Genomic DNA, 14,078 nt, shown 5'->3' with positions numbered 1-14,078 from the left:
TATTTTATGACTTGAACTATAGTCTGCAAATAGTCTCAAATTTTCTTTTCCGTTTTTTTTGTTTGAGCCTATTGGTCTATATCAGTGGTTCTCAACCTGGGGGGCAGGCGCGAAAGCATCTGAAGGGGGAGCGCGAAGAAGCGGTCAACCTCCACTTCATGCGTGTTTCTCTATATATAGACCGAATTTCATATTTTTGAATTCTCTCATCAACAGTCATACCCTTTCGGCCTTCCATGTCATCAAATAATCTGTTGGGGTTGCTAGCATCCCGGTTGGATTTTGTGATATGACGATAAGGGGGCGCAAAATTTTTCACTATCATAAAAGGGGGTGTGCCTAAAAAAAGGTTGAGAACCACTGGTCTATATTATATTATGTGTGTTTTGTGCTGCTAAACCGGTTGTTTGCAAGATGTGAAGATTAATCACAGTGCATGGCATGAAAACACTAGGTTACTGATAGACACAATGCTGCTTTGATTGAGAGTGTCAAATGAATATTTTTTTTATTACTGGCAGCATAACAATAATGGATTTATCAATCCATTTAAGGCGTATGAAATTTATGCAGCGTGGACAATCCTCTGAACTAAACCAAGCGTTACAAGAGACGGTCGGAAAGACGATTACTGATGAACAATGGGAATTAGACATACCTCTCATGCCAGAGAAACAGAGTAAATATGACATTGTCCACAGTCATGTCGACATCTGTGATCTTCGTTACGGACGGATGTCTTTCCGTGGGTTCAATGAGCATACCGAAAAAATGATGAAGATATGGAATAAAGAGGAGGAAGAAGAAGTTGAGGAATCGTCTGAAAATGCAAGTGAGGAAGGATCAATATCGGATGAGGAAATGACCGAAAGATTTACGACGTTAGTGGGTAAGGTTGCGAGGAAGTTTGGCAAAAAAAGGACACAAAGTGGCAACGATGAAAAGTCAAAGAAACCTAGGAAAAAGAGACGGACTGATTCCAAGGGATCGTTCATAAAGCCAGATGAAGATAATTGATTCGCAATGGTTAAAAATCAGCAGATATGATCCGCAAGTCCCCAGTTCGAGCACGTGATTCCCTAAATTGGAAGTATCTCTCGGCCATAAATACATAACTGGCTATTTGATGGGGTATGTTTACTTGTTAGAAAGTGAATATCGATTCGTGATTTTCAATATTGTTTTTTCTTTCCTCTATCAACTGTCAGCTGCTCAACTTTTGTATGCCACCAAAAATCTATCCGTCTCAATCATTTTCAAGTGCCGTCATACATGTCATTATTGCAGGGTCAATTTCCTCATATCGCTGCTATATCAATGGTCACGGTATATCTAGTGTGCGGACATGTATGAAATATTTAAGTATAACTTAATGGCTTTACTAAAGAAGTAGCCTACCGCTGACACACTGCGATACCGTACTGCGATCAATTTTTTCCAATACTTTGACATTGTTACCAACAGCTGCAGATTTAATATGACGTTAAATATTTCGTTCTAAGTACCGGATATTCTGATTTAATAACCGTTGGTTTAGCATCCTTCTGGTATCATCCTTGATATACCTAGTTCCGGCTTTGGCGGAATAATCTCTGGTTCCGTCCACGATGAATCGGACGATCTATGTATGGAACCAGCCAATAAATATCAAAGGTAAGCATATGATGCATTGGCGTTATTTGATGATGTGATGTAGTTTGTTCACATCAAGTATTTTGTAAGAAATCCGCCCTACCAAAACTATCCTATCCGTTAAATGCTACAGCTGTGGTGATTACTGTTCGTGTTCAATTCATGGGCGACCTTTGTGAGATAACTTCAATCTTCACCATTAAATCAACTTTATCTGGTATCCTGAAGGATAATTCAGAGGTGGTCAGCAACAAAGTACTTCTACTTCTTTCTGATTATGGTAGTCAAGTAGATCTTGATTACTTGCACTACCAAGTGTTGATGGTGTTTGACTTCTTCCACTCATACCCTACCTAAAATACAACTTGGAAAACTGTGGCTATTAATTTGTGGCACATCGGCCATTCTACGTTGATTGCGAAGCCGTTTCTTGAAATTTCGAAATTGTCCAACAAAAGTCTGTGAGGCATGACCAATCTACTTTTTCCAATTACTCAATTAATTTTCAAGTAAATTAGGGAGGTTTTGAGGCTACTGCTAATTGAGGGGAAGGTTACGGCATCAATTCTACTGGTAGGTTACTTCAGAAGCATCAACGACCACTTTAGCGACTGAATTTGGTACCGTATCGTTAATGTAAACTGACATTTATTCAGGTTTCAGGTGAACAGAAGATGTGGATCATTGTGATTAATATTTTCTTCCATTTCAAAATCTGCACTACTTCATGCCTGCCCTCCTGCCAGCGAATGTTAATCCAAGCTGCCATGATATGAAAGTACTTGAGTGTAAGGTATGGTGTGTGTTGTGTATATCCTCTTGTCTGTGAGCTATTGTTTACGCAGAACATTTGTTTACTCACTGTTTGTGGAAGAATGTTTATGTTCAATGCATATGACTACCTTTTTGACGCACCTGATAATGTGAGATGGAGATGTAATGAGATTTTGATACATCGTAAATCATCAAATCTAGAGTAAATACATTGCTAAATCAACATCCTATTCATCTTCAAAAGCCTATATTTACCCAAGTTGTTTTACTGAAGGGGAGGGTATTTAGGATAGCTGTCAGAAACCTTTTACAGGGAGTGTTTACTTATGGAAGAATTGGAAACCCAGCTTCTATTGTACATAAGACCACAAGCCATAAACGGCTCATTGTAGTCATTACTTCCAACTGATACTGGAATTAGTTTTTCGGAAAGTCAGTACCGGCAACATAATGTCGATACCGTATCATAGACCGATTTCAGCGCAGGTGAATGATATTTCTAGGGATTTTGTTTACGTGTTCTCTGAAATTTTTCTTTTGCAGTTGACACAGGATGAGGACTATTTCATGAAGGATCTTCCGGAGTCAATACTGCCACCAAGTCGACCTGAACCTGAAAAAAGGTGTGTACGATCCACATGTATTTGGTTATAAATTGTCTCCTAATGTCGATTCTGTATGTAGCAGACCCACTAATGATGTGGAAGGCGGTGCAAATTCAAGAGGAGACTCAAACTTAAGCGATGATCAGATCAAGGTAATATGTATTTTGTGTTTTAAGACGCTCCGTTGTTACAATAGTTTTTTTTGTAGGAACTGAAACATTACAGAGATGTTGTCAAAACAATGGGCCGAGAGTTATCAAACTTACAGTCTACGGTTGCTAAACTGAAGGTAAGGTGGTCATTGGAATGACAGATATTGTTGTTGACATGAGTTTTATATTCTGATAGCCTATACATCGAACAAGACTAGACTAGAATATTGTAAGTGGACACTGACAGGTTGAGAATGCGTAAATGCTGTATCCTGGGCTAACCTGTAATTTTTTCATGATACTCTTACAATAGATACTTATCAATATAAAGCAACACATAGGCTATATAAAGCTCATCCCCATCCCCAATTTTATTCTGATTGCAATCTCTAACACCAGCAATATCTTATAACCTTTCTATTTGTTTAGCAAGAGAATGAATCGCTTCAAAAGAACTCAGCGTCAGACGACCAGCTGATGTCTGTCATAATCAACGATCCTAGCGTTGAAGTTGATAGTCAAGATGATTTTGTAGAAAGATACGGTGTGTATTAGATAGTATTATTCGTAAGTTTTTCTCCCTGGTATGTTTCATGGTGTTTTGCAGTTGCTTTGAAAGAGAAACTTGAAGCGGACCTTGCTGAATTCAAAAAATATAAAGATAAAGTACAAAAACTTCAAAATCAATTGATTAAGGTATGTTATGGTTTTGCTCTAAAATTGATAATACTGGGATTGCTGAGTCTAATGGTAAGTGCTGGGTCATTTGGCCATCGCATTTGCTGATAGAGGTAATCGCATTGGCACTTGGTAGGTCTGCCTCCAGACCATCAATACATTGCTCAGGTAGCACCTGCATCCACGGTTTCACGATTCAAGCGACATTATATTGCGAAGAGTCCTCACATTTTGTCAATAGGCCTAATTGCATTTTTCCACAGCTGTCCTTCCTGTATCTACAATGTGGGAAAGAAGTACTGAAACTACTTTGAGTAGAAGATGAAAGGCTTAAAAAATACTCTGTTAGTTCTAAAAGGTAGACTTGAAAAACGTACAGTCACAGAATGCGAATTGACCAATGGTGTCAAAAATAGGTGGAATCTCCATATTATTGTGTTATCATGGTAAGTGCGCTGTATCTTCCAGTAGTTATGTTGGTTTCTCTTTTACAAGTGATGCAAATCTATCCAAACACTACTTTCTATTAGACAAATTTGTGAACGTACGAATTTTGTCTTCAAAATCTGTTGCTTATAGAAGTAGATACCAACACTGATTCAGCAGTGCAAGTAGATAGAGCCTGCTGCAGTATCCTGAAAAAGTTTCTTTTTACACTTCTACCTACCTTAGGCCCTTTTGAGGCTGTAGTTATGTTACAGAAATATATTCCAGGCCAACGACAGAGAAAAGAAAATCTTGAGTCACGAGGTGACGCAAGGTAACAACAACCCAAGAAGTGCAAAGCCAGCGAATAAAGAAAGGCAGAAAGCTCGCAAATTAGAAAACACTGTGAAACAACAGGAAGATGTGATCAAAAACTTGGAAAAGTCCTTGAGAGATTATCTCGATAGAACAGGTCCGTTTCTTTCTGTGGCCCGCTGCCGACAAGATAGCGTAATGGTAAAGCATCCGGCTTCTTGATCGGTAGGTCGTGGGTTTGATCCCCGGCTGGGTCAGACCAAAGACCTGATTAGTAACACTGGTATCCATGACTTCCCTGGTTGGCGCTCATGCATTAATGGGAAAGCATGGAGGGGTGGTGCAAGACTTAGAAAGCCATACAAGGCTATATCTGCACCTTCCTTGTCCAGCGGCATATGCACATCATGCACTCATGGTATGCATATGCGCAGATCGTGTGTATGTGTATCATGAGTCGGTGTATATGCCGCAAAAACATCAAGGACAAAAATAACTACGTCCTTTCCTTTCCTACTGTTATTGTAACAGTGAAGATAACTTGATGTCCGTTTGTATGTAAAATGAGTAAGGATAAGGAATCGTATAAATTTTTGTGAGAGTGTATGCTTACTCTCACAGATTGTATGATTTGTAATCTCGGCTGGCTCAATTCTCAAACGGAATAGATTCCCACTATAGGGAGATAGCTCTGTTTTATATTTGGTTCAGAGAATTTTCGTGGTGAAATACTCTTATAGATTCAAAATGTTGACTCTAACCCCTATGTCTCTCAACGAGGAACTCACTCGTCTTTAAGTTAGTGACTCAGACTCCTGCTCTTGATATGGATGCACAGAAAAGCATGACTCGAACTACTGAATTTTATAAGATTTTAGCCAATGTGATATCTGTGATCGTTTTTTTTTCTTCGTGGATCGATTTCATTCAATTGAGTATACGCGTGTGAATAATGACTTACTCGCTAAGTGGGGGAATCACAAACAAATTTCGGTGCGGCCTTTGATGACCGAATGTCCGAATTGATAAGTGCTGGTGGGAGACCTATCAAGTACTGCATAATCTAGTACATAATTTGTATTTTTTTAAATTATGGAAATCACGAGGCAGTTACGCTTCATTACTAGTAAAACTGAAGAACTCGCATCAACAGAATGGCCGTCTGAGATGAAACTGTGCGGACTCATTTTAATTGCTAAATTGCCAATAGCTTACTGATACAATTATTGTGCTGTTCGAGATGTCTTGTTGAAGATTGTGGAAAAAATAAACAAGTCTGATTAGTAAGGTCAATCACGTGATGCGCATACCCATTTTCCATTATAACTTCAAGATAAGCTGCTAGATAGAAATGACCAGGCTTGACGTTATATGTTCATTAAAAAAATTTGTTTGTCAACTTTGGTGCCATATTTATTGCGATCATACCCAAATGCGCCGTCGGAAGCGATACGTGTTGTTATTACATTCGCCAGAGCGGACATCGATTCTATCCCATGTCTACGCCCATGGGTGAGGTGTTCTAACAACCTAAACCTGTGAGCACCCCGACAAAGTAGAGATACTTTGTTACTGACCATCTCTGCCTACAACGGTCATATGTATTTGTTAGCTCACTTGTTGTGTTGGCGATGATTTTATACGATTTATAATTCACTTTTATCTGTTCAGAGCAAGCAAGATCAGTTGTATCTGCCGGTGACGATGGTTCATCAACGGTCGTCGAGAATCATGGTGAGACCCATAAAAGGCGCCGTTTGCGATCACTCAAGACACTCAGTGACTTTCTTTGCAGATCCAAAACGCAGTGAGATCGTACGACTCATGGAGGAAAACGCGAAGCTACGGGATGACATTGGTGACTGGCGAGTGAGATATTAACAAGTTGGTCTGGACCGTCCTCTTATTAGCTTCTTTTCTTTCGCCGTCAGGCAGTGATGCATCAAGATGAGATGAGAAATCTTCAGCTGAACGACGACCTCGTCACGTTTCAGCAAAGGATTGAGTCGCTGGAGGCCCAGTTAGGTCAAAACGCTCAAACGTGGTCGTGCGAGAAACGCGAGCTTAATGTCCGGTAATACTGTCATTGTTATTTATGAGTGTTGCTACTCTGGTAGAAGTAACGCCATGAATTTCTTTTCGATTACAAATAGTGGCATCTATTCTAAGACATATCAAAAGGGAAATGAAAGGTCTAACAATTGCTGAGCAGTTATAAAAGGTGGATGTGGTTGAGGGATCGCATACCGTTTGAGCTTAAGTATTAAAATTCCATCAAAAAGTCGACTTCTAGGCAGAATTGTGTAAAAGTGGGTAATGCGGGAGTCGATCAAAATGATGACCTTTTTCTTGTCAACACGGCAGTATTGGCAGAAAATTTTTAAAATTTGCCGATTTCAGAATTTTTGAAAAGTGTCCTATGGTAACCCTAACCCAGTGGTTCCCAACCTTTTTCGACTCATCGCCCCCTTTTCAAGCTCAACGCCGATCATCGCCCCCCAGATTTTGTGAACCGAAAAATCGGTATACTATCTGTAATCATCGGCAGGTTGACCCACGTAGGTCTTGGGTAGGGATGGTGTGAACGTAAGGTTCACGTTCGCGTTCTGTGTGTGAACCTCGGAAATTTAGAGGTTCGCGTTCACAACAGAACCTTGGTAGGTTCTGCACTGTGAACCTTTTGGTAAATTGTAATTTTCACTCCATTATAAGATCTTTGGCTCAAGTTTATTGCATTTCAACTGCGGGCCACTCCATGCATGGTGCTGGCAGCATAGAAAATCAACACTAAACGAGCATGCATCTCTACAACCTTAAAAGTTTTACTTGCTTTGTTGCAAAAATTTTCTCGAAATATCCAGCTTTCCGTTTGTGAATATTTAGTGACTCTCTGCTGTGAGCTTGACCCGCAATCGATATACGTACTCAGCGAATGATGCTTATTCAACCAATCAATGACATTGATATCGTCTTCTGATGTAAAATATCGAACGGTCGTACTGGGTCAATCTTGACTTCATATTCTTACTGTATCATTAAAACCAAATCCGTGCGATTAAGGTGCTTGCTACTGCTGCTTGTTGTTTGTGGTATCGGTAGCGAGTATAGAAACCAGTTGTACACTCTGCTCAATATCAATGTAGCAATACTCAGACTCCGAACACATTGTCCGGTCTGGCTAGGACCGTTAAGGCGTAAGCTTATATTCCTTGGTAAGTCCTCGTCGAAATTGTTGGCAAAGCGACGGACTGTACTGATTTTATGCAATTATTATATCCTTTGATTACCGCAGTTGATACTTTTAGCAACGTTTTAAACGCCGATATGTACTTCAGCATTGTGGCATTATGTGGGCCGAATCTTCGCTAGCTATCGTGTACATTAATATAGGGCATATAGTCTATCACTTCATTGAAAGAAAGGGTTGGAATTAGCAATATGACGTCACGTGACGTCACGAGGTTCACGTTCGTGTTCACACAGAACCTTTCAAAAAGGTTCGCGTTCACACGAACCTGAACCTTTCAGAGGTTCACACCTCAGAGGTTCACCTAGTCTTGGGTCCCCAGAACTTCCTCAACCCCGCCGAGCCAGTACGCTTTTTCCCTACAACTTATCAGCTACATTGGGTGTAATGTTTAGTGCGTCACCTTTACCACGACTAAACGCGCGAAGCGCGAAAAAATTGTATAATTCGTGTTTGAAACGGCCAATATGATCATGAATTGCATATGGTTTGCAATCAATTTTTTATCCCCTCTCTGCTCACGTAATCAGATTTACAGGTAGAGCTGAGTGAGGAGTGTTGGAAAAGGTAGGACCCCTAATAAGAATTGAACATCTTCGGGTGGACCCGTTGGTATATCGATTTCGTTACATTATGCTATTTCGAGACCTCCTATATCTGCTATGTCAAAAGATATGGAAATCGCCAAAAGTAAAAGGCCACACAATTTCAAATTGATATTGCTTACTGGCAATTATTTTTCCCTGCGGGATGGCATTTGCCCTGTGAGCTTTAGATCGCCAGGACAGGAACATTCGGCGCCAGCCATTTAGCCGCCTATGGACAATTAAACATATATGTGTATTGTATATATATCGAAGTTTTGGGTCACCACAAAGGCATTCCTTCTCGGCCAAGGTCTTCTCACTGCTGATCGTTCTGGCACACTTCTCGGAGTTGCATGTTTCATATTCTATATCTTCATATGCATTGGTGCGTCGTGGCGCAGTAATAGCCGACGCCGAAGTCTGCATTTCTATAAATTCTAATTATTTTCGTGGGGAAAGGTACCTAATAATCAGATATTCGGCAATAATATATCGCGCACCGAGCGTGAAATTTTTTTGAAAAAGTCGCATAACTTTAACAAAGAATACTTTAATTTATGTTTACTCACGATATAATTTTGGGTCCCTTCGAGCCCCCCCCAATTGGGGGTTTGGGGTGCGGCAGTTGCGGTCCTGTTCCCCACTACCCTGCACTTTTGTCATCACAGAGCAGCTATTTGCTGGTTTAACTACACTTGACACACAACCCAACAAATACGCAAGACAATCGCCTATAACTGCAACATAAAACATATGGGGAACCGATACCAGTAAAGCTCAAAATTTCGCGACGCGTTATTTCAGGGCAAACTAATCGTGCTGGATGCGTTTGAGACGCCATTATTGGCCATCCAGAGTTAATACTGAGGTTTTGTGAACAGCCCACGCAATACAATTTTCGATACATACATTCAACAGCAGTTAACTGCTAACGGTAATTGTGCATGTGTCTCCGTTAATATGTAGACTGTCCTGTATACAGTTTTGTACAAATGCGTCTATTCCCCACCAGAAACAATTGAATTCCCCACCAGTGGGGAATTCCCCACCGTTTGGGAACCACTGCTGTAGTGCAAGTAGGCAATAGGAGGAATACGTGTGTGTGAAAAGTAGGAGTGCTTTGTTACTGACTACTGACCCCCTCTGTTTAGTTTGGTAGTGGTGTAACAGGAGTTATTCTTTTAAAGGTTGCAAGAGCTAAGAAGTAGCTTTGCTCATTCGGGGCTTGCTGGCGGTGTGGATGTAGGGTCCAAGAACACATTTTGGTAAGCTTCAACAATGGGAGATTTGAGATGAACTGTACACATAATATTGTGTTGGTGTGTTTTTCAGATACTTGGGTGGAGAGATGTGACACTGGAGCTTCACGCGTTGCGATAATAGGTTGAATGAGAGCGGTATTTTGTGATGGATCAATTTTCGTGACATGATTTCCGAAGATTGATGAAATGACGAAATGTTCTTCTTTACATTTTGAGTGGTCTTGATGTTATCATTAGCGGTTTTGTTATGTTGACTTTCTTGTGACTGCTAACGTCTTACGAAGTATTTTGAGCTGATTTGACATCTCACATTAGCAGCTTTTCAGGTAACTTTCAGTTTAAACTGTTGCAGCAACATTGCTTATTTATTTTACCTGTGTTCTAAAGTCTAAAATAGTATTCTCATTTACTGAGTTTCTGATAGTGTCGTAATCTTCTAAATAGCGATCAGGATTTGCGTTTATTGATCGCCTTGGCACTTTCGAAATCCCGCCATCACAAGCACTTCGTGATCAAGAAAGCTTTTTACGACTGGTACCAACGTATGTTGTGGTTACGGTATATCATAGCCTTTACTTTACAGCTATATGCTTGTAGGCTTATGCAGGACCGTAACAGCACTTCGTCCCTCAGACCCCCATCAGGTTGCTCGTCTTGTCCGCGACTTATCGCCGACAATTATTGTACTGATTAGTGCAGTGGTTCTCAACCTGGGGAAGTGGGAGGCTCTTGAGGGGGGCGCGAGAAATTGATAAATTCTTACTAAATATGTGCTTCACAACCATTCTGAAAATACGATTGTTGAAGATGAAATTTATTTCGTGTTGAAGAAAGCTAGCCAAATTCAAACTCCAGCAGTAGCCCTCAACGGAGTATTGGCTGATTTCAAGTTCTTTTGAGCAAAATTTTGATATGCTTTGAAGATTTAAAGCAAGTCTCATGTGTAAGTCATTCATTACTTCAAAGCTATGGCAGTAGCCTAAAGCTCGGTGCGCTGGGAACCTGTTGTTAATAGCCAGGGATATACAGAACTAGTTCTAGTATATATAGTATAGTTCTATATATCCCTGTTAATAGCTATCGAACTAGACTGCCTAAGACAGGCCTAGGTGCAATATAGGTTGCCCGGTTTCGCCCTCAATTAGGCTACCCTAAATAAACATAATTTAATTCAATTACAAAACTGATCAAATTTAGCATGGCAGTGCAGAACGACGCTGTGCTCTCTGTAGTCGCTGCCAGCATTAGGATTAGTCTCAGTGCAACCTACCATGAAATACATTGATGTACTGTTCAGTGTTTTTTGCTATTTTCAAACAAGTTTGGGGAAATTTGTAAGAAATGTTAATGACTCAACAACTGGAATGCGGATTCAAACTTGGCGTAAAACATACCATACGTATTAGATCAGGGATTGGCAACCTCCGGCCGTAGAAGGGTATTTGTGCGGCCGTCGACACCTAATTCAATTAGTAGGCCTATGTGTTGGCGGCCGTCGACATGCAAATTGAAATTACGAATTCGCTCCCAGATTTTGGCCCACCCGAAGATGGATTACCATTTATAACTTGCCCTAAATTTTTGAAAGCACTCCCTCCATGAACCCTGCCGGTGAATCTGATCGCATGGGCCGAGAAAGGGTAAATATTTGGAAGTAGTATGTGATACTGCTACTAATTATTACGGAATTCATTGATGAATCTGAAAAATTTTCGCGCATGGCGCGACAATATGCAATCCCAGCAACTATTCATACCATTGACACTCGCGATTATGTTGCGTACAATAGGGCGTTGTGAAAAGTAGAATGGTCCGGAGCTCGACGGGAATGGATATGGACTGGACAGCAGTGTTGGGATGACTCGAGTCATGACTTGACTCGAGTCACTAATTTTTCGTATGACTTGACTTGACTCGAGTCACTTTGCTAAAATGACTTGACTCGGCGTATCAGAAATGTGGATTGACTCGTGACTCGGAGCAAAATTCACGAGTCAATTTCAAGTCATCAAGTAATCGGTGTCGATAAAAATCACTGAATCTTTCCTGTGTTCGGATTGTTCGCGCTACGCTGGTGTAACCCGTGAGAGCGACCAGTCATTCAATGATCGTGCGTTTTACGGAGCCTCCATTGTTTTCTCACAAATATATTGATCGCAAACGAAGTTTTCCAAGCTTACAGCCTACGTTGTCGCACACTATAGTATAGTTAAGTAATTTAATAGCAAAATGTATATTTTTGTTCTGTGTTCTTAACTTAACCAAACCACTTTTTTCATTGAAATTGAATTCGAAAATAGTTTATATAGTCCTCAGCCATTGGAGCATGCTCGAATTGTATGATATCAATTTGCAAAAGGGTAATGTATTGCATCTTATCAATTCGTTTCTCTATATTCTCTATTTTGGCTGGTAACTATAAACTGAGGCTGTGCACTTACTTACGTAATTTGTTATTTCTACTTATTTGTGAGCGATACAGCGCCTTAATTGCGTGTATATTTAACTCTATATCCCTTCATCGGTTCGAAATCAAAGACCACTCAATCTGTATTTCAGACAGCTAGCAAAGTACAATGACGTTATCACGCCTCTTAGATTGAAAAGACAATTTGACTTGACTCGTGACTTGACTTGACTCGAGTCACCTACAAAAATCGACTGACTTGACTTGACTCGAGTCATCTTCGAAAATCGATTGACTTGACTTGACTCGAGTCAAAATGTGCAATGACTCGAAATGACTCGTGACTCGAAGGTAGTGACTTGATCCCAACACTGCTGGACAGATTAACATAGGTATTTTGCGTCCAGCTATTTCATTAAGGCTATGCCCTGGAATGTGGCCTTGGGCTACATAAGTAATCGAAATACGGCTGTGATTAGCAAATAGGTTGCCAACCTCTGTATTAGATGATGTGCTCTTTTTGACATCACGATAAGTGCACGGGGTTAGGGGGGGGGGGCGAAATTTTTTTACACCTTGTGACAGACGGACTAGACAGTTAACACCTTGTAATATGACGGGTAACATGCTGTACATTTGGGATTCTATTGGATAGCCTGCCACCGATGTCGATGTTTCGGATACTTGACGAGATTCTTCGGATTATCTTGAAGTCTGGGATTGAGCTCTTCGTAGTCGGAGGGAGATTTCCTCGGAGACTAAAGTTGCCGGTTGGATTCTGATTCTCGAAACGAACCATCTGCTCATCCACACTACACACTACACAGCTCATTGAGTTTCTATGGCGTCCTAAACATAGAAGATATGCGGAAACTAGAAATCGCCAAGTTTATGTATCAGTTTCACTGCGGTCGTTGCCCCGAATACTTCAATGACTTCTTTACCTCTGAATCAAAAGCGCCCAGGTACAACACACGCGCGTCCACGTCGTCCAAATATCATATGATCGACCGAAAAGATCATCGCTCTATCAAATATGCCGGACCTGATGTGTGGAACAGTATCCCGCCGGCCATCCGGCAGTCGACGAGCATGTCCACATTCAAGTCGAAATACAAGCAATTACTACTAAATAAATACAGTCCATCCTCAAGATTACCGGACCACGACTGACCTATCGATCTCGCTTCCCATGGCATGCCGCCCTATTTCTTGTCGCTTCCTTTTTCTATACTATCTTCTTTACTTTCATTCAGTGTGCATGCCTCCTCTTTACATCGCCTAGGCCAAGGTGGGTGTCCGATTCCATAGACAACTCCTAGTCGCTTCGACATCTTCCTTCCTTTCTTTTCATTGTATCGCATTTCTGTGGTGTATTGAACTGATAAAATTGCTAATAAAACCAATGAATGAATGGCGGGATTTGCTATGCATGGTTGCGTATCGTTCTAAACAATGCATGCGGACGACACATGGACAATGGATGCAGTGCTCCTGTGCAATGTCGCTGAAATAGTTGGCTTTGTTCCCGCGATCCACTGCGTTGGGATGGGCCTCCCTCCGTTTATCACGTTCATGTTCAGATACGATTAACATTTTGTTTGAAATGCAGTCACCATTGCGGCAGCGTAAACCGTCACGAGCATATGTAACGTAACGCGTTAATGAAACCGGGAAAGGAGATATTCGTGGAGAAAGCTGTCTTCTGCAACTATTGTCTTGCGCAAATAATCATCATAATCAAGAAGTAGAAGGGTACCGAACTGACTTGGTCATTCCAATAACGGCATTTTCACGTAGCCTGTCGAAGTTGTGATGTTCATCATCACACTCAATCGTACGTCGTATACCTAACTATTAAGACATTGTATTGACTGTCGACTATACTGTGCTGTTGTTGGTTTGGTGTTTTGCGTATGTGGAAGGTGTTGTACGGTATACAATGTGTCCAGCACTCACGTATTGTGTTGTGCCTTCAGACTGTATAGAGCAG

At 40.9% G+C, this 14,078-nt stretch overlaps 2 protein-coding genes across 10 annotated transcripts; both read left to right on the top strand.

Moving 5' to 3' along the window:
• The first annotated feature begins 503 nt into the window (after positions 1-503).
• LOC145450372 (M-phase phosphoprotein 6-like) lies at positions 504-1,464 on the top strand. Its single transcript, XM_080328888.1, has one exon. The coding sequence runs from the start codon at positions 532-534 to the stop codon at positions 1,015-1,017; it is 486 nt and encodes a 161-aa protein (XP_080185014.1). The 5' UTR covers positions 504-531; the 3' UTR covers positions 1,018-1,464.
• A 47-nt stretch (positions 1,465-1,511) lies between these two features.
• LOC145450370 (coiled-coil domain-containing protein 33-like) lies at positions 1,512-10,206 on the top strand. Of its 9 annotated transcripts, none has more exons than XM_080328880.1 (13): positions 1,513-1,653; positions 2,379-2,425; positions 2,950-3,029; positions 3,094-3,163; positions 3,220-3,300; positions 3,593-3,707; positions 3,771-3,859; positions 4,556-4,739; positions 6,254-6,316; positions 6,378-6,451; positions 6,514-6,656; positions 9,604-9,681; positions 9,749-10,206. In XM_080328880.1, coding segments are annotated over exons 1-13 (1,071 nt in total). In that variant the 5' UTR covers positions 1,513-1,607; the 3' UTR covers positions 9,750-10,206. The 9 variants fall into 9 exon arrangements, with proteins under 9 accessions (XP_080185012.1, XP_080185011.1, XP_080185006.1 ...); XM_080328879.1 differs by having other exon boundaries at positions 3,091-3,163; XM_080328882.1 differs by having other exon boundaries at positions 1,536-1,653; positions 2,289-2,425.
• The last annotated feature ends 3,872 nt before the right edge of the window (positions 10,207-14,078 follow it).

The sequence above is a fragment of the Botryllus schlosseri genome, chromosome 11 (genome assembly GCF_051294905.1).
Source record: "Botryllus schlosseri isolate E-star chromosome 11, Bs_hap1, whole genome shotgun sequence".
NCBI classification, from domain to species: Eukaryota; Metazoa; Chordata; class Ascidiacea; order Stolidobranchia; family Styelidae; genus Botryllus; species Botryllus schlosseri.
The sequence above is the reverse complement of the archived record's forward strand: the minus strand, read 5'-3'. Positions and strand labels throughout refer to the sequence as shown.